Source organism: Microcaecilia unicolor, chromosome 2, assembly GCF_901765095.1.
Source record: "Microcaecilia unicolor chromosome 2, aMicUni1.1, whole genome shotgun sequence".
NCBI lineage: Eukaryota > Metazoa > Chordata > Amphibia > Gymnophiona > Siphonopidae > Microcaecilia > Microcaecilia unicolor.
In genome coordinates, this window is record NC_044032.1 from 173,473,091 (window position 1) to 173,495,096 (window position 22,006).

Below are 22,006 nucleotides of genomic sequence, written 5' to 3' on the forward strand. Positions count from 1 at the left end.
CTTTCTTTCCTTGCATTTGGGACTGTCACAGAATGTAGACAACTAATTCATTTGGCCTTATTTAGTGTGCTTATAAATAATGTAGCTTTATGAAACCAAATCATTCTGGATACATTACCTGCCATGGCCTTCACCCCAACATAATATCATCAAATTAAACTTTCCATTTCCTTCATTTACAAGGTTTCGTGTGTACCTGAAAGAAAACAGATATAACATATGGTTATGTGATCCATCAAAGACCTTGCTCTTCTTCCCAGCAGAAACACGGACAAGACCTAGAAAATGAAATGAGATCTGAGCTGACTTCTATTCCTGTGGATTCTGGAACTTACAATACGGAGCAGTTCCGTGTGCCAGGATTGATCACAATGACACAGCTGCACGAACTACCCTCTCCAAGAAAGGGAGCCTGGGGGATAGCAAAACATGGTGAAAACTGATCGACTGGCATTTTTCTTTTACTCCAAAACTCTTAGTGTCAGAAATGTAAGTGAAATGTCAAATAAGATTACACTGTACAGTTTCTTCAAAAATTATGGGTCTGGTATTCAACTGGATTTAACCAGCCAGGTTAAATCATGCTGGGCATCTCTGGACGGAACATTCAGCAGATCTTAACCAGATACTGCCGCTGAATATCCCCTCTGATTGCTTTGGCACTGTCTGGGCAGAGCTGGGAGGGTCTGTGAGGGGAGTTGATATGGTCCCAGAGGTTATGCAGGCACCAGCAGTATTCAGTGCTGGTGCCTGCATAGCTAACTGGTCAAATAAGATCACTTAAATTACCATTCTAATTTTGCCTAGTTAGTTGCGTGGGTACATTACTGACCATCAGCTGCTGCACCTGCCTAACTGACCTGGGTATGCAATACTGGTGCCCAGCAAGACCCAGCATTGAATATTCACAAGAACATAAGAATAGCCATACTGGGACAGACCAATGGTCTATCTAGCCCAGTATCCTGCATCCAGCAGTGGCCAATTCAGGCCAAGTACCTGACAGAATCCCAGGTCTAACTTAGCTGGTGGCAGTTGCTGGCTGAACATTGACTCGAATGTTTCTAGCAGAAACAAGACTATAGTATCTTAGTGTACCCAGTACTGAACTAGGATAGGAAGCTAAAGAATATTTTATACAAGTGAAAGCATCCATTAATTTTCAAAATCCAGTTCTTAGTTTGCAAATAATTGGAATAGTAAAAACTGGATTTTGATCTGATTTATCCATGTTTATTCCTATTTTATAGTTTATCTACAAGAAAAAGCTTTTCATAAAAGAATAAATAAGGGGGGGGGGGAACGCTATAAGTGGGCATCTCCATTTAGACACCCCAATTTCAAATGGCGACAGCCTATTCAATAACAGAATCTGGGCACCCAGATATAGATACTAGCATAACCTGGTATCAGCAAACCTTTCATTTACACACCTGTAGTTACACTAGCCCTAAACCTGGCATAATACTATGCTTGTAGGTGGAGCCCTGCACATGTATACACCCCATTGCTGAATATTGGTCGGGACCCACATTTTAAAAATGCCAAGTCACAGCAGTAATGTAGCCAGATGGCTGACTGGGCTCGACCCCAGAGAGGGTGGGTCCAAAAATTCATCTCTTCCCCACCCTTCTCACCACTCTCACCCCCCCCCCCCCCCAAAACAAAAGAAACACCTGAGCTGGCAGGGATTTGCAAGCCCCACCAGCTGAAGACCTCCTCCCAGCAGAAGAAACACTTACACCCTATTCAGCTGGTGGCAGTATCCCTGAGACGCTGACATGGCTAGCCTCCGCGCCTCAGCTCAAGGCAGAGGGCTGTCCTTTGCAAAAGCGCTGGCTGCCTGAGCAGGAGGAAGCCTTCAGTTGGTTCAGGTATTTATCATTTTGGATTTGCAAGCAGGCGAGGTATGGAACGGAGAGTAGAGAGTAGATTGGGGCTGGGGAGGGGATGAATTCTGTGCCCACCCACCTTGGGCTCGAGCCCACCCAAAATCATCTGTCTGGCTATGCCCCTGCCTCGGGGAGCAGTATTTTCCACAACAGTACTTAATCTGTATATGCATCTTTTCTGTGATGTACTGGCAAATCTAGAACTATTTTTCCATATATATGCCACAAAATTATGATCAAACCACTTTGGCTGTACCACAGAAAGGTTGGTATATCAAATCTATGACCCTAATAATAACAATAATCTATTTACCAGGGACAGAGGATGTGAATACAGTAGTGGCTGTCTTAGATGAGATGGTCAATAAATTCTCAGATTGTTGGATGTGAATGGATTAAAGTTACATTTCAAGAAGATGCAGACGATGGTGATTTTGCACCTAAATGCTTTGGGGGTCCTTTTACTAAGGTGCGCTGAAAAATGGCTTGTGGTAGTGTAGGTGCGGGTTTTGGGCACGCGCCAATCCATTTTTCAGCGTGCCTGTAAAAAAGGCCTTTTTAAAATTCTTGCCGAAAAGGACATGCGGCAAAATGAAAATTGCCGCACGTCCATTTTGAGTCTGAGACCTTACCACCAGCCATTCACTTAGTGGTAAAGTCTCACGTGGTAACTGGGTGGTAATGACCTATGCGTGCCAAATGCCACTTAGCACACATAGCTGACGCATGCCAGAAAATAAAAAATATTTTTTATGCACGCGTAGCAGACGCGCGCCAGAAATGAAATTACCACATGGGCCATGTGGTAGCCGTGCGGTATCTCCATTTTGGCATGTGTTGAGCACGCGTACACGCTTACGCGGCTTAGTAAAAGGGCCACTTGGTGATTACTGAGGAAGAATGTATTGACTAATGTACTGCCACTATAACTCAAATACCCCATAGCAACTCCTTGTGATCTTTGGCAACTCATCGAGCCTCCATTGTTTCAGGTATAAATTTAAAGGAACTTTTATTAAGCTGCAGTGAAAAGTGGCCTTAGTGGGTCCTTTTATGGGGTTTTCCTGCACTCTAAGGCCAATTTTACCACAGCCAGAAAAATGTACTTTTTGTATTAATGGCCATGTGTTAATTTTGCCATTAGCGCATAGCCATTAAAAAAAATTACTGTGTGAGCACTTACCACCACCCATTTTGTAGGTGGTAAGGGCTAATACAGTTAGTGTGCAGTAATGTATCTGTGTTAACTGGTTAGACCAGAAACACCCACTCTCCGCCCCTAGACATGCCCCTCTAAAAATATTTCTTTTAGCACGCAGTTAGCATACACAGATTTGGCAGTTACTGGAGGACACCTGAGCATGTCTGTTGAATAGTAACTAAGTGAATGTAACAAATTACTGTACTTACGTAAAAGCTTTGTTGCTTTTACTTGTAAAAAAAGTACAGGAATCATTTGTTACTTTTACTAAAGTAAAACTTTCACCAATTTTTAGTACTTTTACTCGGTTATGTCTGATGCTTGCAGTTAAAAGTAAAGAGCAAAAGCGGAAGCAAGACATAAATGACGATTCGTCAGTAAACCAAATGAAACAGCAAAAACTGGAACTGGGTTTTGTTACTGCAAACCTCGTCAAGCAAACAGTGGATCGTCTCATCTTAAATTTTGCTGTTCAGTGAATATAGCCTTTGAGACCAATGGAGTTGCCTGTGTTTGTTGAACTGGTTACTGGTCTCCAGTCAAACAGAACAGTGATAAACTGGGTCACTTTGGAGCATAGATGAAGCTGAAGCTAGTTGCAATTCTTGGTGAACAGACATATGTCTCTACTACAACAGACTGCTGGTCATCCCATGGAAAATTTACATTGGGCTTACTTTCCACTGGATTGATTGTCTTTAGAGAGGATGTTTGCTTATCTGGCCTTGATTGAAGGATTCCCACAGATTTGACATTCTTGAATCAGTTCTCAAAGATATTCAAACTGAGTTTGCCATCAGATAAAAAATTGTTAGAGCAACAACACAATGATTCCAACTTTGTGAATTCTTCTCTGTAACTGAACAGCATGAAGATAATGATGAAGATGAAGATGCAAGTGATGAATTAGACAGCGCTAGTTCTAATGTAGATGAAAATGACAACGATGATGATAAAACATTCTTTTCTATACGGAAGTCAAGTGTTTCAGACAGAGATTCCATTGATCAATACCTGCAGACTGGGCAGGTAGGAGTACTTTGCAATATCTGAGGTCAGGAATGACTTAATGGTAATACAGTGAACTTTGATCCTGGCAACCTGGGTTCAATTCCCACTGCAGCTCCTTGTGACTTTGGGTAAGTCACATAACCTTCCATTGTCCCAGATACAAAAAACTTCAATTGTGAGCCCTCTAGGGACAGAGAAAGAACCTGCATATAATGTGTACAGCACTGCATGCAGCCATGGAAATGGTTAGTAATAGTACTATCACAAAGTTGAGTGGAGTTTTACTTGCTGTTCATTAGTGGTTACTATTGTATTTACTGTTTACAAATATTTTTCTGGTATTTCATTGTGAGTGTGCATTGTTAACTGCTGAGAATTTTATGATTAGCAATATGGAAATGTATTAATAAATAAGGGGATATTTTAGAAAAAGAGATCCTTGGGTAGCTGTGAGTGAAACAGAAACAAAACAGGAGACAACCCACTGCTGTATCCAAGCAGACAGTACAAACAGCAGCAGTGATCCAAGCAAGGGCGTAGCCAAACCTCGCGGTGGGAGGGGGCCAGAGCCCGAGGTAGGGGGGCACATTTTGGTCTGCCAATCACTGCCACCCCCTCCCACCGCTTCGCCGCCCTGCCACCACCCCCCCACCTCGCCGCCCAGCCACTCCCCACCCAAAAATAAAATGACCGCAAGAGCCACGCAGTAACCCGGCAGTAACTCCATTTTGGCACTTGTTCGGTATTTCTATAGCGCTACTAGACGTACGCAGCGCTGTACACTTGAACATGAAGAGACAGTCCCTGCTCAACAGAGCTTACAATCTAATTAGGACAGACAAACAGGGCAAACAAATAAGGGAATATTAAAGTGAGGATGATAAAATAAGGGTTCTGAACAAGTGAACAAGGGTTAGGAGTTAAAAGCAGCATCAAAAAGGTGGGTTTTTAGCTTAGATTTGAAGACGGCCAGAGATGGAGCTTGATGTACCGGCTCAGGAAGTAGACGCATACGTGGCTTAGAAAAAGGGCCCTTTGTCCTGGATTGATGATATTTTTATATGGTTGTCAGTGCAGAAGAGCTTAGATATTACTTACTCTGTTATTTCTACATGTATAATTGCTATTAAGCATTGGGCTACAAGGCACATGCTGATAAAACAAAAATTTTGTAGTTTAGTAATTCTTTACATACAATTTCATCGGTAGTTTTATTAGGGCAGTCACAGTCAATACTGGTTGTTCATACATCAAGAGTTTTGAACACTCTTGATTCACTGCTGTCCTTTGAACCTCAAATAAATAATTTAATGAAAAAGGTATGTTTAAAAATTAAGACAGCTAAGATTGATACGGTCATATTTTTATGAAGGGCATTTTGCACTTTTAGGGCCCTGTTTACTAAGCCACGCTGTAGGCGTGCTAGCATTTTTAGCGCATCCAAAAAATGAGTACGCGCTAACACTAGACACATCCATATATTCCTATGGGTGTCTCTAGCATTAGTCACACAAATTTTTAGTGTGCGCTAAAAATGCTAGCGCACCTTAGTAAACAGGGCCGTTAGTGCGATCATTTATATTGTTACATTTAGATTACTGTAACTTGGTTTATATTGAGTTACTGAAGAAACAATTGGATAGGCTGCAACTACTTCAAAATACTGCCACTAAATGATTTCCTGTAGTAAAAAATATGATAGGGCTACCTCTTTATTAATCAGTTTGCATTGGTTACCTATCTGGTGTTCAAATCATTACATGGTTTGGCATCTATATTTATTTATTTATAACATTTGTATCCCGCATTTTCCCACATATTAGCAGGCTCAATGTGGCTTACAAAATACCGTAATGGTGGACGCCAAGTACGGTAGGTTTTAAACAAATACAATAATTAAAAGGGTCAGGTAAGGTAGGGGTAAATGGATACAATAAAGGACAAGGAGATTAGAAATAAAATATTCATTACAATGTATATATAGATGCATTGTAGGGTTGAGGTAATTAAGTAGAATCAATGGGGTAGGCCTTGCGAAACAGGTATGTCTTTAAAGTTCGTTTGAAGTCTTGATGGGCAGGCGTTATTTTAACACTCTTTGGTAATGCATTCCACATTTGCGTACCTAAGTAAAAAAAAAATTGGATGCGTAGATTGACTTGTATCTGAGTCCAACGCAGCTTGGATAGTGAAGGTTTAGATAAGTACGTGATGAACTGATTCTGTTTCAGGCTAATTTGAATGATCTGCTTTTTCATTCCTTTTCACAATTATCATTTAAATGTAAGAACAGTAATATTATTCTGTATCCTCCAGTACAATATTTACTATCTAAAAAACTATTGATCGGTCTTATTCTTACTTAGCTTCTTTCTATTGGAATTCTTTGCTGCAGGATTTAATAATTGAGAAATCTTATATTTTATTTCATAAAAATCTTAAAACATTTTTGTTTATTGAACATCTAATTGCTCATTCTGATTAGATATATATTAATTGCTGTGTCTAATGAGTTATTTTGTTAAACAATGGCTTAAATAATTAGTGCACTCGATGTAATGGGTTTGTGTGTATAACTGATATTTGATGTATTAACGTTATTTTTGTACACTGCTTTGAACCTGCAAGAGATTTGGTGGTTAACAAATGCCAAATTAGATTTTATATAAACAATATGAAATTCTAGAGCTCATCCTCCCCCCCCCCAAAAAAAAAAAAAAAATCTAGGAACAAACATGAATTGACAAAAACATTTTATAATGGCAAGTGTATAAACTATTACACAAAGACTCCAGTATGTTTTCAATATCAAAAAAGACTTTTTTTTTAACTGTTGTGTCACTCTAAAGCAACTGACACTACTAAACTCTCACTCATTCCATCCATTCACCGTACACCACCTGTACCTAATTGTGGATTGCACAAAATTACACTTCAAACATAAAATATCTAGCACTTATTAAGTTTTCTTACATTTTACACAGATTCTACAATGTATAATGCTAAGGGACCACAATCCAGTCTACCCAGCAGAGTGATCTTGTTCCTTTAACGCCACGCTTTCCACTTGGCCAATGTGATCACGTAGTAAACTAGCGCTGGCTGTTTGATCCCAAAGTCTCTGTGCGGCGGTCTGTGGCCCACTCCTGAGGGAGCTCCAATCTGGCGTGCAGCCGTTTAGATCATTGAATATATGGTGGTGGTTCCTCCTGAGGAAGATTTTGTGAAATGCGGTCCAGCATCGGGGAACTAGCATGAACAGGAGATACCTTTGGTGGATTAATGAATTAGTCACCGATTACACAGCACCTGTACATTGATCTACAAGGACGTTTGGTGAAAGTGTGGATTACATTCAAGCAGTTAACAGAGTGTTTGCACATAAACTTGGTTCATATATTTGGGATCAAACAGCCAGCGCTAGTTTACTACGTGATCACATTGGCCAAGTGGAAAGCGTGGCGTTAAAGGAACAAGATCACTCTGCTGGGTAGACTGGATTGTGGTCCCTTAGCATTATACATTGTAGAATCTGTGTAAAATGTAAGAAAACTTAATAATTGCTAGATATTTTATGTTTGAAGTGTAATTTTGTGCAATCCACAATTAGGTACAGGTGGTATACGGTGAATGGATGGAATGAGTGAGAGTTTTAGTTAGTTAGTAGTGTCAGTTGCTTTAGAGTGACACAACAGTTTGAGCATTGTCCCCTAATTAGTAGTATTGCTATCAAGTGTATAAACTGACAAATTTACAAAAGAAGAAACAAGTGCACTTTTAAATGGAATAGGGATATTATAAATTTTACAGGGGCCCTTTTACTAAAGGCATTAAGCCCTTAACGTGCACTTATTGCATGCAGACAGGCTACTGCAGAGACGCATTAAAGCATTTTGCACTATTTTGCCTATTTGCACCAGCTAACCTGCTCATTACTGAATTTTATTAAAATTATTTTGTGAAGGGGGTATGTCATGGGTGGAGAGTGGGCATGGAAGTGTCAACTCACCAGCACATTATACTTAGTGCACACTAACTGGCTAACGCAGAGTTAATGCAGATTTACCAACCACAACATCGCTTTGTATTTGTTCACACCGGTGACGGCAAATGCCTCTCCGCAGGGCCGTGCCGATGCGGTAAGCGGGGTAAGCACCGCAGGAGGGCGCCCACCTCTGGAGGGCGCTGCCTCAGTGCTTACCCTCGCCCCGCGACGCCGAGGCCTTTAAATCTTTTACTTGCAGTCGCAGCAGCGTCTGTGAAAACGGAGCGCTGCCGACGTCTCCCTTCCCTTGCACTCGTTGGTTCCCTCAGTGTCCCGCCTTCTTCTGACGTCAGAAGAAGGCAGACACTGAGGGAACCAAGAGCGCGAAGGGAAGGGAGACGTCGGCAGCACTCCGTTTTCACAGACGCTGCTGCGACTGCAAGTAAAAGATTTAAAGGCCCCCAGGGCGTGCAGCGATCATCTTCACGGGGGGGGGGGGGGGAGGGGCGCGTGCGTGCGCCAACTGTTCTTCTTCGGGGGGGGGGGGGCGGCATAGACCCTTGGCACGGGCCTGCCTCTCCGGTACTATGTAAGCCATAGTGAGCCTACAAATAGGTGGGAAAATGTGGGATACAAATGTAACAAATAAACAAATAAATTAATTAATGCAATAAAATATATTTTTAAAAATCTCACAAAAGTGCTACATTAAATCTGGGCTTAGCGCACAGTAAAACCCCACATTACCAAGCATTAACCCCAGAATCTAGATCATTTTAGTAAAAGGGCCCCACAAGATACAATCCCAAACAAATATAATCACCATGCACCAAAATATTTCTTAGGTACTGTCCTATTGTGGATTAAAAACTGGTTAAAAGATAGAAAACAAAGAGTAGGATTAAATGGTCAGTATTCTCAATGGAGAAGGGTAGTTAGTGGGGTTCCCCAGGGGTCTGTGCTGGGACAGCTGCTTTTTAACATATTTATAAATGACCTAGAGATGGGAGTAACTAATGAGGTAATTAAATTTGCTGACGACACAAAGTTATTCAAAGTCATTAAATTGCGGTAGGATTGTGAAAAATTACAAGAGGACCTTACAAGACTGGGAGACTGGGTGTCTAAATATCAAATGACGTTTAATGTGAGCAAGTGCAAAGTGATGTATGTGGGAAAGAGGAACCCGACTAATAGCTACGTCATGCAAGGTTCCACGTTAGGAGTCACTGACCAAGAAAGGGATCTAGGTGTCATCTTTGATGATACGTTGAAACCTTCTGCTCAGTGTGCTGCTGCACCTAAGAAAGCAAATAGAATGTTAGGTATTATTAGGAAAGGAATGGAAAACAAAAATTAGGATGTTATAATGCCTTTGTATTGCTCCATGGTGCAACCACACCTTGAATATTGTGTTCAATTCTAGTTGTTGCATCTCAAAAAAGATATAGTGGAATTAGAAAAGGTGCAGAGAATAGTGACAAAAATGATAAGGGGATGGGACGACTTCCCTATGAGGAAAGGCTAAAGCAGCTAGGGCTCTTCAGCTTGGAGAAAAGGCGGCTGAGGGGAGATATGATAGAGGTCTATAAAATAATGAGTGGAGTTGAACAGGTAGACGTGAAGCATCTGTTTACGCTTTCCAAAAATACTAGGACTAGAGGGCATGTGATGAAGCTACAAAGTAGTAAATTTAAAATGAATCAGAGAAAATTTTTCTTCACTTAACGTGTAATTAAACTCTGGAATTTGTTGCCAGAGAATGTGGTAAAGGCGGTTAGCTTACCAGAGTTTTAAAAAGGGTTGGACTACTTCCTAAAGGAAAAGTCCATAGACCATTATTAAATTGGACTTGGTGAAAATCCACTATTTCTGGGGATAAGCAGTATAAAATGTTTTGTGCTTTTTGGGGATCTTACCATGTATTTGTGACCTGGATTGGCTACTGTTGGAAACAGGATACTGGGCTTGATGGACCTTTGGTCTGTCCCAGTATGGCAATACTTATGTACTTATGTAGGCTCCCCATTATTTTCAAATATATAGATCATCTTTATGATTATTAAAAAAAAAACTTAGATCAAATGTTGTGCAAAACATTGTGAAATCTTCATGATCAAATAAAACAAGTTTGCTTCCAGTTGTGAGAACATGATGACGTTATCCACATATAAAAAACAATCCCCCGGATTCTACAAAGAGCACTCAAATTTGCGCACTCAGGTGTGTGCGCAACTAAATTAAGTAATGAGCCATTTAATATAGTAATTGGGTACTAACAATCAAATATTGGTGATAACTGGCACCAATTTGGATTTACATGCACATCTTACTATGGTCTAGTCTATAAAACTGTGTTCCCAAATCCCATAGGATGCAATCCAAAATGAGGTGTGGCTATGGGAGAGGCATGAGCAGGTCAGGAGCATTCTGGAAATTTGCACGCAGTATTATAGAGTACCATGGAATATGCACCCAGATTTGTTGCCAGGAATTACCCGGTGCCACCATCTCTAGTCACATCTCCAGTAAGGCTTCCTTTCAACCAGGCCCCTAGCAGGAGGCAGAAGCGTGATGAGGTAGGTCTGTTTGGGGGAGGGGGATTGGTTATCGATTAAGGCAATTTGGTTAAATGTAAAAAAATTACTTTAATATGCAGTGATGAAGAAAGCTCCAGCGATGCTAGAAAACCAGAATAGGAGGGGGCAAAATATAAAGGAGTACACTCGCTCAACATTTCCAATTAGATGTTTTTCATGCAATATGAGATTAAGACTAATAAAATCAGTGCTGGTAATAAACTAATAAAAACAACATGCTATGATTAGAAGAGAATCACTTACTATAATAATAGCAAGCACTGAAGACGTAGATACCTTCTTGCCTGCATTCTGCAGCATTTACTGTCCTGATGATGATAGAAATTAGTACTTTACAATCACCACATCCTGATAGTTAATAGCTTTGTAAAAGGTTCCATATCTGCTTTCCTCTGATCTTCACCTCTTTATCAAGAATTGGAATGCCTAACAGATTACTCCAAATGATAAAAATCACTTTTGAGAGAGAACTGTGTTCCACTGAAGCTTGTTATCATGCACTGCAGAAGATAGTGGGAACAGAGCTATGCAATTAAACTCAAATACAAAATCTTCTCAAGACTTTTTGTTTGGCTTCAATATGTTAAAAAAAAGTGGCATGAAGAAAGCCATTCTGTTTACTCTGCTGTAACTCGCATCAGTATAAGTCAGGGGTTCTCAACCTACCCAGTCAGGTTTTCAGGATACCTACAATGCGTATACATGAGATAAATTTGCATACAATGGAGGCAGTGCTTGCAAATTTATCTCATGAATAGTTATCATGGATATCTTGAAAACCAGAGGTATGTCCCCAGGACTGAGTTGGTAACCACTGGTATAATTCCATTGACACAGCAATGTTTATTGTACTTTCTGCCACCATGGTTCAGTTCAAAAGAAGCAACAGGATGTAAGCATGTTCTGATAGTAGGCTTATGAGTAATGGAGCATCTGTCACAGCCAGGGGCGAACTGAGAGTGGTGGGCCCCCGGGCAATGAGGACTATTGGTCCTGCTGCCCCCTCCCTCTCCAGTACTGCTGCAATCCTCTCCCTCTGCCACTGACCTTTTCCTTAGTCCTGCAGCCAAATTGTCCGTCTGCCACTGACACTGGAACTTCCCTCTGCCGCAGCCTGTGCTTGTGGAAGAAGGAAGTGATGTCAGAAGGGGGCGGGCCGCAGCAGAGGGAAGTTCAGGCGTCAGCAACAGATGGCCAATTTAGCTGCCAGTGCTCCCAGCTGCGAAGGAGGGGTTCAGGGACAGGAGCACAGGAGGGGGAGGAGACGGGGTGTCCTGGTCAGTGCAATTTTTCTAGCAAAAAAGGTGCTGGTACTCAAATGCCAGGCCACCCTTCAGGGGTGGGGTAATCACTGAGGGACTCACCCCACAATAGCCAGGCCCCCTGCAACCAGTCACAGAATCTGTGACAAGGCAGAATTGGTGTGTTGAGCCTGAGCTCTTTCATTAAAACTTGTGGTCCATGGGTCAATTTTAACAGACACTGGAAAAGGTGCCAGTACCCCCTCAAAAAAAGCCCTGGTCCTGGTTCCAGAGGAGAGAGAAGGACATCACACATTGGGTAGGTGGAAGGGAAGCACTGCCCCCCACAGCCTGGGTCCTCAGGAACTGCCCAGTTTCCCATATGGTCTGTCCGCCCCTGGTCCCACCTAACATCAATACTCCATGGCTGTCACAGTTCATGTGTCTTGGCCAGAGTGGGCTCTGCAGTCTGAAAGGTGTCTCCTATGGTGGTGTTTCTCTACAACACTGGTTCTCAACCCAGTCCTTGGGACACACCCACCAGTCAGGTTTTCACGATACCCTCAATAAATATGCATGACATAGATTTGCATACAATTAATTGTGGATATCCTGAAAACCAGACTAGCTTGGGATTCCCTGAGGCCTGGGTTGAGAACCCCTACTTTACAGTAATAGGGGCAATCATTGCCTTCCATAACTGCAGCTGTTTGTGCTCTAGTTCTCACTAATTAAAGTTCATATTACAGATTTTACTACAGATCTCACTGTGTCCAGCCATCTGATATTGGGTGAAAGGAAAGAAGAGAAAGAAGAAATGCTAGCGTAACATTGTAGATGCTCTTTGTCAACAGCAATTTTCAAAGCTATGTACTTGAGTGAATATTGATTTACCTGGCGACATTGGCTGCCTGAAAATTGCCTTCTTTCAATCTGGCTAAAAATGCATGCGGTCTTCAATAGTGTCCGTTCTTTTATCTGGACAGTGAGGAGGTGATCCCATAGGCATATGTAAGTCAGGGGCATAAAATAATGCACATGGGGAAGGGGATCCAAGATGGCCAAAGCTGCCACACTGAGCACACCGGGAACAAAATTTCTTTTAAAGATTTCCTCAAGATTTTTGCCTGTTTCTGCCATGCCAAAGAGGAAAGGCAAGGATTCACCCTCCTACCTCTACCCCAACTCTGGCCTCAGGTCAATGTTCCATCCAAAACTATGCCAGTGCTTTGCAGGTATTAGGCATTAGACAGCGATGCGTTGCTAAGCCCCGTCTCACCTAATCCACCACCAGCAACATATGGCTCGCGTGTTGCTCTGCTAGAAAGGATGGAAGAGTCGCTTGGAGAGTCTCCTCCAGAGGATCTTGTGTTAGAAGGAAGAGGACAGATGGCATCTACAGAACTGAGAGACAATTTAGAAGATAAATCGCAAAAACCTGTGATTTGGAGGAGGTGAAAGGAGAATCACAGAAAGGAGCTGAACTGGTTCCTGCTCTACTTGCAGTTCCTCCTCCTCAGTAATAACTTTGGAGGATGTTTGGCTGGCAGTTGCTTCCAAGAATAAGGCCTGTTTATTATTTGCTCAGTTTGCCTCTCAAACATGTGAAAACTCAAGCTGTTGAGTCTAAGTCCTGTACATAGGGTAGATAAAGTGGATTTAAAGACCGTGAAAGAAGTTCAAGCTGCCTTAGTTTTGGATGACTGTTCTTCATGGAAAGATGGAAAATATGGAGAATGTTGCTAGACATTTGAATATTAGAATTTTGAATTTCTCCCCTGTTTACTATGGTGCTCATTTTCAAAGCACATAGACCTACAAAGTTACATGGAGGCGTATTTTCAAATCACTTAGTCTTAAAAAGTTATGTGGAGGGGCATTTTCAATAGAGCAACTAAGTTGAACTTTGGTTGTTTTGTGCTAAATTTTGAAATCCGAATAGGAAATATACCTATTTTTAAAATATCATTTTGAACAAGGTTTTGTGCTTTGTGTGTGTATCTTTTTAGGCCATTAAAAAAAAAAAAATACACAAGTTAAAAACATAGAAAATCAAGCCATTGGGATGTAAGAGGGGGCAGCATTTTTAGCAGACTGGTCCCCCAGACATCCCAGATCAATGGGATACTGCTATGGATTTCATATAATTTAATGCTCCCAGGTACACACGCCACTGTTGTCCCCTTCTCTGCTGAGCTCTCCAAAGCCCACCCAAAACCCACTATCCCCAATTGTATACCACTGCAATAGCCCTTATGGGTGAAGGGGGCACCTATATGTGGTACAGTGGATTTCTGGTGACATTTGTTGGAATCACAGTTTCCACCACAAGTGTAACAGGTGCGAGATATGGGCCTGGGTCCACCTGTCTACAATGCACTGCACCCACCACTACACTACTCCAGGGACCTGCATGCTGCCCTAATGGACCCGACTATAACATCTGAGTCTGTTATAGAAGCTGGTGAGTACTATTTTTATTCACATTTTTTTTTGGGGGGGGGGGGGGTAAGGGGAGTCACCCCTGAATCCCTCTAGTGGCCATCTGGTAATGGGCACCTATTTGTGTCTCATTCATTAGAAAAACAGGTTTAAACCAAAACATTGAAGTTTTTGCCCTAGACGTTTTGGTTTTGTTCAATTATGGCTATAAAATGTCCAAATGTTAGGCACGTCCTAATCCTGCCTTTTAAACACCCCCAGCATGCCTCCTTGTAATTTGGATGCACTGCAGATGAAATGCATAGATAGATGTCTGCAAAACAGGTTTCAAAAATGCTGATTTGGATGTTTTGAGAAGAAATTCATCCAAATAGTGCTTTATATGACACTTTTTGAATGTTTTTCTCTTTCAAAAATGAGCCCAATAGTAACCTATGTAACTTTGTAAGTCTGTGAAAATAAGCCTCCTACAGGGGCATAATTGAAAGGGACGTCCTCGGAAAACATCCCCATCCAGGGGCGGGGAAACCCGTATTTTCGAAACAAGATGGACGTCCATCTTTCGTTTCGATAATACGGTCAGGGATGCCCAAATCCTGAAATCTGGTCGTCCTTAGAGATGGTCATCCCTAGACTTGGTCGTTTCTGATTTTCACCGATAATGAAAACCAAGGACGTCCATCTCAGAAACGACCAAATGCAAGCCATTTGGTCATGGAAGGAGCCAGCATTTGTAGTGCACTGGTCCCCCTCACATGCCAGGACACAAACCAGGCACCCTAGGGGGCACTGCAGTGGACTTCCTAAATTGCTCCCAGGAACATAGTTCCCTTACCTTGTGTGCTGAGCCCCCCAAAACCCACTACCCCCAACTGTACACCACTACCATAGCCCTTATGGGTGAAGGGGGGCACCTAGATATGTGTACAGTGGGTTTCTGGTGGGTTTTGGAGGGCTCGCTGTTTCCTCCACAAACGCAACAAGTAGGCGGGGATGGGCCTGGGTCCGCCTGCCTGAAGTGCACTGCACCCACTAAAACTGCTCCAGGGACCTGCATACTGCTGTGATGGACCTCAGTATGACATCTGAGGCTGGCATAGAGGCTTCTAATCAATATTTTGAAAGATGTTTTTTGAGGGTGGGAGGGGTTTAGTGACCACTGGGGGAGTAAGGGGAGGTCATCCCCATTTCTCTCTGGTGGTCATCTGGTCATTTCGGGCACCTTATTGTGCCTTGGTCATAAGAAAAACACAACCAGGTAAAGTTGTCCAAGTGTTCGTCAGGGACGTCCTTGTTTCTTTTGATTATGGGTCGAGAACATCCTAGTGTTAGGCATGCCTAAGTCCCGCCTTCGCTACGCCTCTGATACACCCCTCTTGAACTTTGGCTGTCCCTGCGATGGAAAGCAGTTGAGGACGTCCAAAATCGATTATACCGATTTGGATGACTCTGTGAGAAGGATGCCCATCTTCCGATTTATGTCTAGGATGGGTGTCCTTCTCTTTTGAAAATGAGCCCACAAGTTTCTGAAAGACTTGTTTTATAAATACTTGAGGGAGGTTATGAAATTTCCTGATACTGCAATGTCACCATTAAATACTATTTACTATCTACCGATGAACAAACGAGACAGAAGATCACATACAGCCTTTAAGTCAACCTTAGATGTTGCTGTATTGTTAGATGCTTCTAGAGAGTTTGCTATCAGAAGAAGTACACTGGTAGTATCTTTTGTCTTTGTTCAGGACAAGGACTTTGTCATGCGTTTATATTTTCGTTACCAGAATGTTGAATTTCTTGGTTCTAAATTATGTATTTTTCCAGATGTAAGTAAAAAAAGGATAGGAGGAAGCATTTTCTTGCCATTCAGCAAGAAGTACTCTCCCTGGGTGAAAAAAATGTTCCTTCCTTTTTTTTTTTTTAACTCTTTTAATTTTGTAGCATATCATGCATACAAACAAGCATATGTACTGTAATAGGATAAGACCCTGGGAACTCCCCTTGAAGCCCATGGAGCCGGAACTACCATACCCAGAATCCAGTAGGAGAGGGGGTGGAACCCAAACCCCGGGTCGAATTCCCCTTCCAGGAGCCGGCATCAGCAGCAGCAGTGAGGGGAATAGAGAGAAAGTGGTTACCAGAAGGGGGCGCATGAACCAGGGAAATCAGTTCCCCTGGCTTAAGAATCAATACATAATTCCGGCCACCTGTGAGAAAGAGAAGGTGGCTTTTCTGGAGCCTTTGAAGAGAAGGGAGGGGGAGGAGGAAGAGGCGAGGAAGGACATGGACTAGGAGGCGAGTGAGACAAATCTACCTGCTGTTACACCCAGTGGAGAGGAATGTATGGAGGTGGAGGAGTTCAGATAAGTGACTTTGGCATAAAGAAAAGGGCAGTGTGAGTGGGAGGCCACAGGGTTGTTTGTTGCTGTGCAGAGGGAGGAGCACTGCTCTGGCAGGGAACCTCAAGGACTGAGGTTCCTGGCTGGGAAGAGGACAGCATTGAGCCGTTACTGCAGAGGACTAACGACTGATATAACTGGAGGTGTTCACTGGCTGTGGCTGAGAGTGGAGTGCTGAGCCCATGGAGAAAGTGACCCGGCCCGGCTGTGGAAGGAGGGAGTTTACAGTACAATCATTCATAACATGTCATACAAAGTTCAGCATTGTATAAAAAAGAAAGCAATAAAGCAGCTGAGAACAACAAATCTTGGCCCATGTCTTATCTAGATTTTTCTTCTTGATGGTGCATTGCACAACATGACACTTCAAATAACCATATAAACAACTCAAACAACTACAAATAAAACAAACATAACACTTATTCGGTAATTTGAACCATGCAGTGAACTGGTAAAAACCTACATATGCTTTATGGGCCAGGGCTAAAAATAATATAGCGCTCTTTAAGGCAAAGTTGGTGAGATGATGATGTGAAAAAATATTCCTTCATTTTCCATGTAAATGTTTTATACAGCTGAGAGATGCTTCATTTACCTTTTATGATCCCTCACAATGCAAGAGTTTCTTCAGTCAATCCTTGGGATATTAAGCTTGGATTATGTGATCTCTGTTAAGTAATTAGATTGTAGTCTGTTGTTTGACAGCTTTATCCTGGTATATTTCCTGTGTTTCCTACTCTGATGATTATGGATTTTGGGTCCCTCTAACTGTGATCTAAGACAGTGTTTTCCAAGTCTTGGCCTGGAGTACCCCTCTACTTCAACTGTTAGCTCTTAACATTCTAATTCACTCTTTAGCTATTAGCCATCTCCATTATTGTAATTCATTCTACCAAGGTATTAGATCCAAAGACTCACAACATCTTCAATTGATTCAAAATGCATCTATTGAAATAATTGTAGGGGCAAGGAAATATGACCATGTCACTCCGCATCTTAAATCTGCTCATTGGCTACCAGTCTCTTATAGAATTACTTCCTTCTGTTAATTTTTAAAATTCGCCAATCCAGACTCCCACTTTTTCTTGACCGTTTATCCCATATATTCTTGCCCTTACCCTTTGATTATTGCAGCAGAATATATTAGTAGTTCCCAATACCAGGCATATTACTTTTGACACCGCAACATAGCTTTTATTGTTCCAACTCAGTTCAGAAGCCAAGGTGCAGAACTGAATATCATAATCGCCCAGTGTCCACATCCCCTGCTTCAATTTAAGAAGCTTGAAAGCTGCTGATGTGACTTTCCCAGGCTTTTCAAAGACTGTCTTGAATTATCCCAAGAAGCTGTGGAGGTCATCGAGCAGTGGGTTGTTTCTTTCCCAGAGAGGAGATGCCCACGCCAGGGCTTGGCCAGACAGCAAGGAGATAATGTAGGCCCTGTCTGAGGGGAAGTCTTTAGCTTGAAGCTCAAAAATTATCTGACACTGGTTAATAAATCCTCTACAGACCTTAGAGTTCCCATCATACCTGGGGGGACACGAGATGAATGCTCGGAGCTGTAGATGGGGCACCGAAGCAGGGACTGAAGAAGAAGAGGCCAAGGCCTGGGGTGCCTCCAGCATCAGGTGGTCCAGGCGATTGGACAGGGCCCGAACAAACCCTGCAAGTTGCTGGAACTGATCCATGTGAGAAGCTAAGTCCTAGACAGAACTAGACAGGGGCTGCAGCTGTAGAGCCAGTTGCTGGAGCAGACACAAGGCAGGTGACTCGTCGGAGCTCATGGCCTTTCCAATCTGTCACATTTCAGAAAAGGTGAGCCCCTTGGATCCCAGCTGTTGGTGCTACCCAGTCAACCTGAAGGTTAGCCGAGCCCCTACCGATGGCAGATGGCAGACAGGTGACCCAGAAAAGGCACAAGATGAGGCACAGTAGGCAACCGGAGTCTAGACTAACAGAGCCAAGGCTGGAACTGGAAGACAGGAACTTGAAGACAGGGCTGGAACTGGAAGCCAGGGCTGGAGCTGAAAGACAGGGCTGGAACAAGGCACAAAGCAGGGTAGGAGCAGGACTGGAGAAAAGGCAAGAACAAGCTGCGGCAGGGTTGCAGCCAACAGGAACAAACAGATACAGGGCTGGAGACAAGGCAGGAACAGGCTGATGCAAGGCTAGAACTATTGAGGCAGGGCTAGTCAGTGGTGTGCTGGTAAATGTTTAACAACAGGCTCTCTCCCCGGTCCACCTCTGCGCCCCTCGTCCACCTCTGCACCCCCCTCAAATTGCAGAGCTGGCTATAGCCAGGGAGAGAGCCTGGGGGGGGGGGGGCAATGTATTACTCCATGAAAAAAAAATTAAATGATCCCAGGTTCCAATCTAATTAATGTTTAATGTGGGATAAAATGCCATAAATAAGTAAATAAATATAAACTTTTAATGTTGAGCACCTGATTCTCAAAGTGGACATATTCCAAACACTATAATGAAAATAAAATGATTTTTTTCTATCTTTGTTGTCTGGTGACTTTGTTTTTCTGGTCATGCTGGCCCAGTATCCGATTCTGCTGCTATCTGTCCTCTTAACTCCGTTTCCAGGGCTTCCTTTCCATTTCTTTACTTTCCGCCTTTCATCTTCATTTCTTGCCCTACATCCATAAGTAAAAGCTGGGTCCTCCACAGACTTGACTGTCCAGTGGATCCAGCTTCTGCCTATTTTCTTCATCCATGTGCAGTTTTTCTCCTCTCTTCCTTTTCTCTCATCTCATCTCCTTCCTCACTCTTCCCTCCCCTCCTTCCATGTCCAGCAGTTCTTCTCTCTCCCTTCCCTCTCCTCCATCCATGTCCAGCATCCCTCCTCTCCCCTGCCTTACCTCCAGCCACCCATACCCAGCAATTCTCTTCTCTCCCCTGCCCCCCTCCAGCCATCCATACCCAGCAATTCTCCTCTCTCCCCTGATTACCTCCGTCGAAGCGGCCGCGTTATTGAAAGCCCTGCCCATCTCTAGCTTTCCCTCAGAGTCCTGCCCTCATGGAAAGAGGAAATAACATCAGAAGGTGGGACTCTGAGGGAACGAACTCATGAAGGGAAGGCTAGAGGCGGGCAGGGCTTTCAATGACGTGGCCGCTTCGACGGAGGTAATCAGGGGAGAGAGGAGAATCTCTGGGTGGCACAGGCAAATGAGGGCGGCGCAGGCAAATGAGGGCAGTGGTGGGAGGTGAGGTAAGCATGGCTTGTGGCGCCCTCCTGTCATGCTTACCTCGTTTACCAGAGCCGGCTCGCCGTGCTGAACTGGCTCGCAAGATCTTTAAAAAATTAAGAACCGGTGCGGCCCGGCTCCAGCACACCACTGGCTAGAGTACATCACACATACTAGACACCACTAGGGCCCTCACTAATGATGTCACGATTTCTGGTGCCCTAGAATAAGGCTTGAAACACACTGAAAGAGGCAATAGGAGTGCCAGAATGAGGTTAGAATACTGGAACATCAGAATGAGGCATGGATAATCTTAGAATGAGGCTTGGAGCATAATCAAACAGAGAAACTGGCAGCAAAAGCATCAGTGCAGGAAGGATGCAATGTGTGGAGACGGTCCGCAGAAGCTGCTGAGCCCAACCAGCGGAAGGAAAGGCAAATCCAGATGTGGAGGCACAGCCATGACAAAAATATGATTAAGTCTTAATCTAAAGCTTGATAAGAAATATAACCCCACTAAGTAAATAATGTAGGCAAAAAAAATATTTTAATGATTTATTCAGCAAAAATATTCCATATGTATTTTTGTGTGAAAAGTTTTGAAAACCTTTATTTGGTAACTGGTGGCACCTTCTTCAGCAGCTAAAAATTCAGCCTAATGTTTTCTACAACTGTTGATCAGTTTCTCCCATTGCCCTTGAGGATTTTTGGCTCATTCTTCCATACAGAGCTTCTTCAACTCTGACATTTAAGTGCTTCCTTGTATGAACTGCACTGGCAGCAGTCAATAAACAAGACACTGTGGCAGTGGCAGACAAAATTCCACAAACTTCTGCTGCAAATATGCACTAGTCCAGGATGCGTGTTGAGTGCACACTCTTCTGAATTAGTGTGCATTTTAATGATATTGGCCCCTGTGAGGGAGTCTACAGGATGCTGCCACTTCCTCTTAAGGATATTCCTTTACAGTGTCAGGGCCACCTTAAAACTCAGTCCCGCCCAGGGCAGGGGTGTATCTGCGTGGGGCCACAGGGGCCTGGGCCCCCGCAGATTTCGCCCTGGCCCCCTCCCCGCCATCAACCCTCTCCCGCTGCTTACTTTTGCTGGCGGGGGGCCCCAACCCCCGCCAGCCGAGGTCCGACCCGCAGTCTCATATTTCGTCTTCCTCTGACTCCTCCATGGCCATGCTGTAAGTAACGCTGCTGATTCGTTGAATCCAGTTCGGAGTCTGACGTCGCAGCACGTTGTACGCGTGTACAACGTGCTGTGACGTCAGACTCTGAACTGGATTCAACGAATCAGCAGCGTTACTTACAGCATGGCCACGGAGGAGTCGGAGGAAGACGAAATATGAAGACTTCGGGTCGGACCTCGGCTGGCGGGGGTTGGGGCCCCCGCCAGCAAAGGTAAGCAGCGGGGGAGGGTTGACGGCGGGGGGGGGGGGGGTGGAGAGTGGCGGCGGCAGCGGCGGCGGGGGGGGGAAAGGGAGGCAAAAATGTGCCCCCTCTCTCTGGCTCTGGCCCCCCCTACCGCCGGATTCCAGATACGCCTCTGGCCCAGGGGTGAAGTGACACAGGAGGGGTGGAGCTAGAAGGGCATGGTCCAGGAAGTATAAAAGGCCAGATCACAGCTGCTAGGTTAGGCAGACCCAGAGAGAAGCAGTGATGACTAACTGTATGTGTTTGAACTGCAACAGCTATAGTCAAGTAGGCTGAGTTTGACTTGAGACCTTGCAAAACAGTGTACTTGAACTGGCATGAGGGTGGCTGGCAACTGTTATTGAACAGAGACCGGAACAATATCTCTGGAGAGTTAGGCCAGAGTCCCGCTAAGAGTGCTGCCTTCAGTAGTGCATGCCGTAGCCCTGCAGGATCAGGCCATGAGAGGACATTCTAGTTTTGTGTTTACCTTTCCCCTTACCTGTGAATTGAACAGGACCCCTACCTGACACCTCTAATAAATATTATTTCTGTTCACATTAACTCGCTGTGTGGCTCCAATTTATCGGGCTCCAGGCCTGCTCTCATTCACATTACTACAG

The 22,006-nt window shown here is 43.6% G+C and overlaps 1 protein-coding gene across 1 annotated transcript in view; it reads right to left on the bottom strand.

Moving 5' to 3' along the window:
• Positions 1-22,006, bottom strand: part of CDO1 (cysteine dioxygenase type 1) — a 67,347-nt gene that overhangs the window by 17,348 nt on the left and 27,993 nt on the right. Inside the window, exon 2 of the mRNA XM_030193506.1 lies at positions 119-196. Within this exon, the coding sequence (XP_030049366.1) occupies positions 119-196 (78 nt within the window). The remainder of the gene's footprint in view (positions 1-118; positions 197-22,006) is intronic.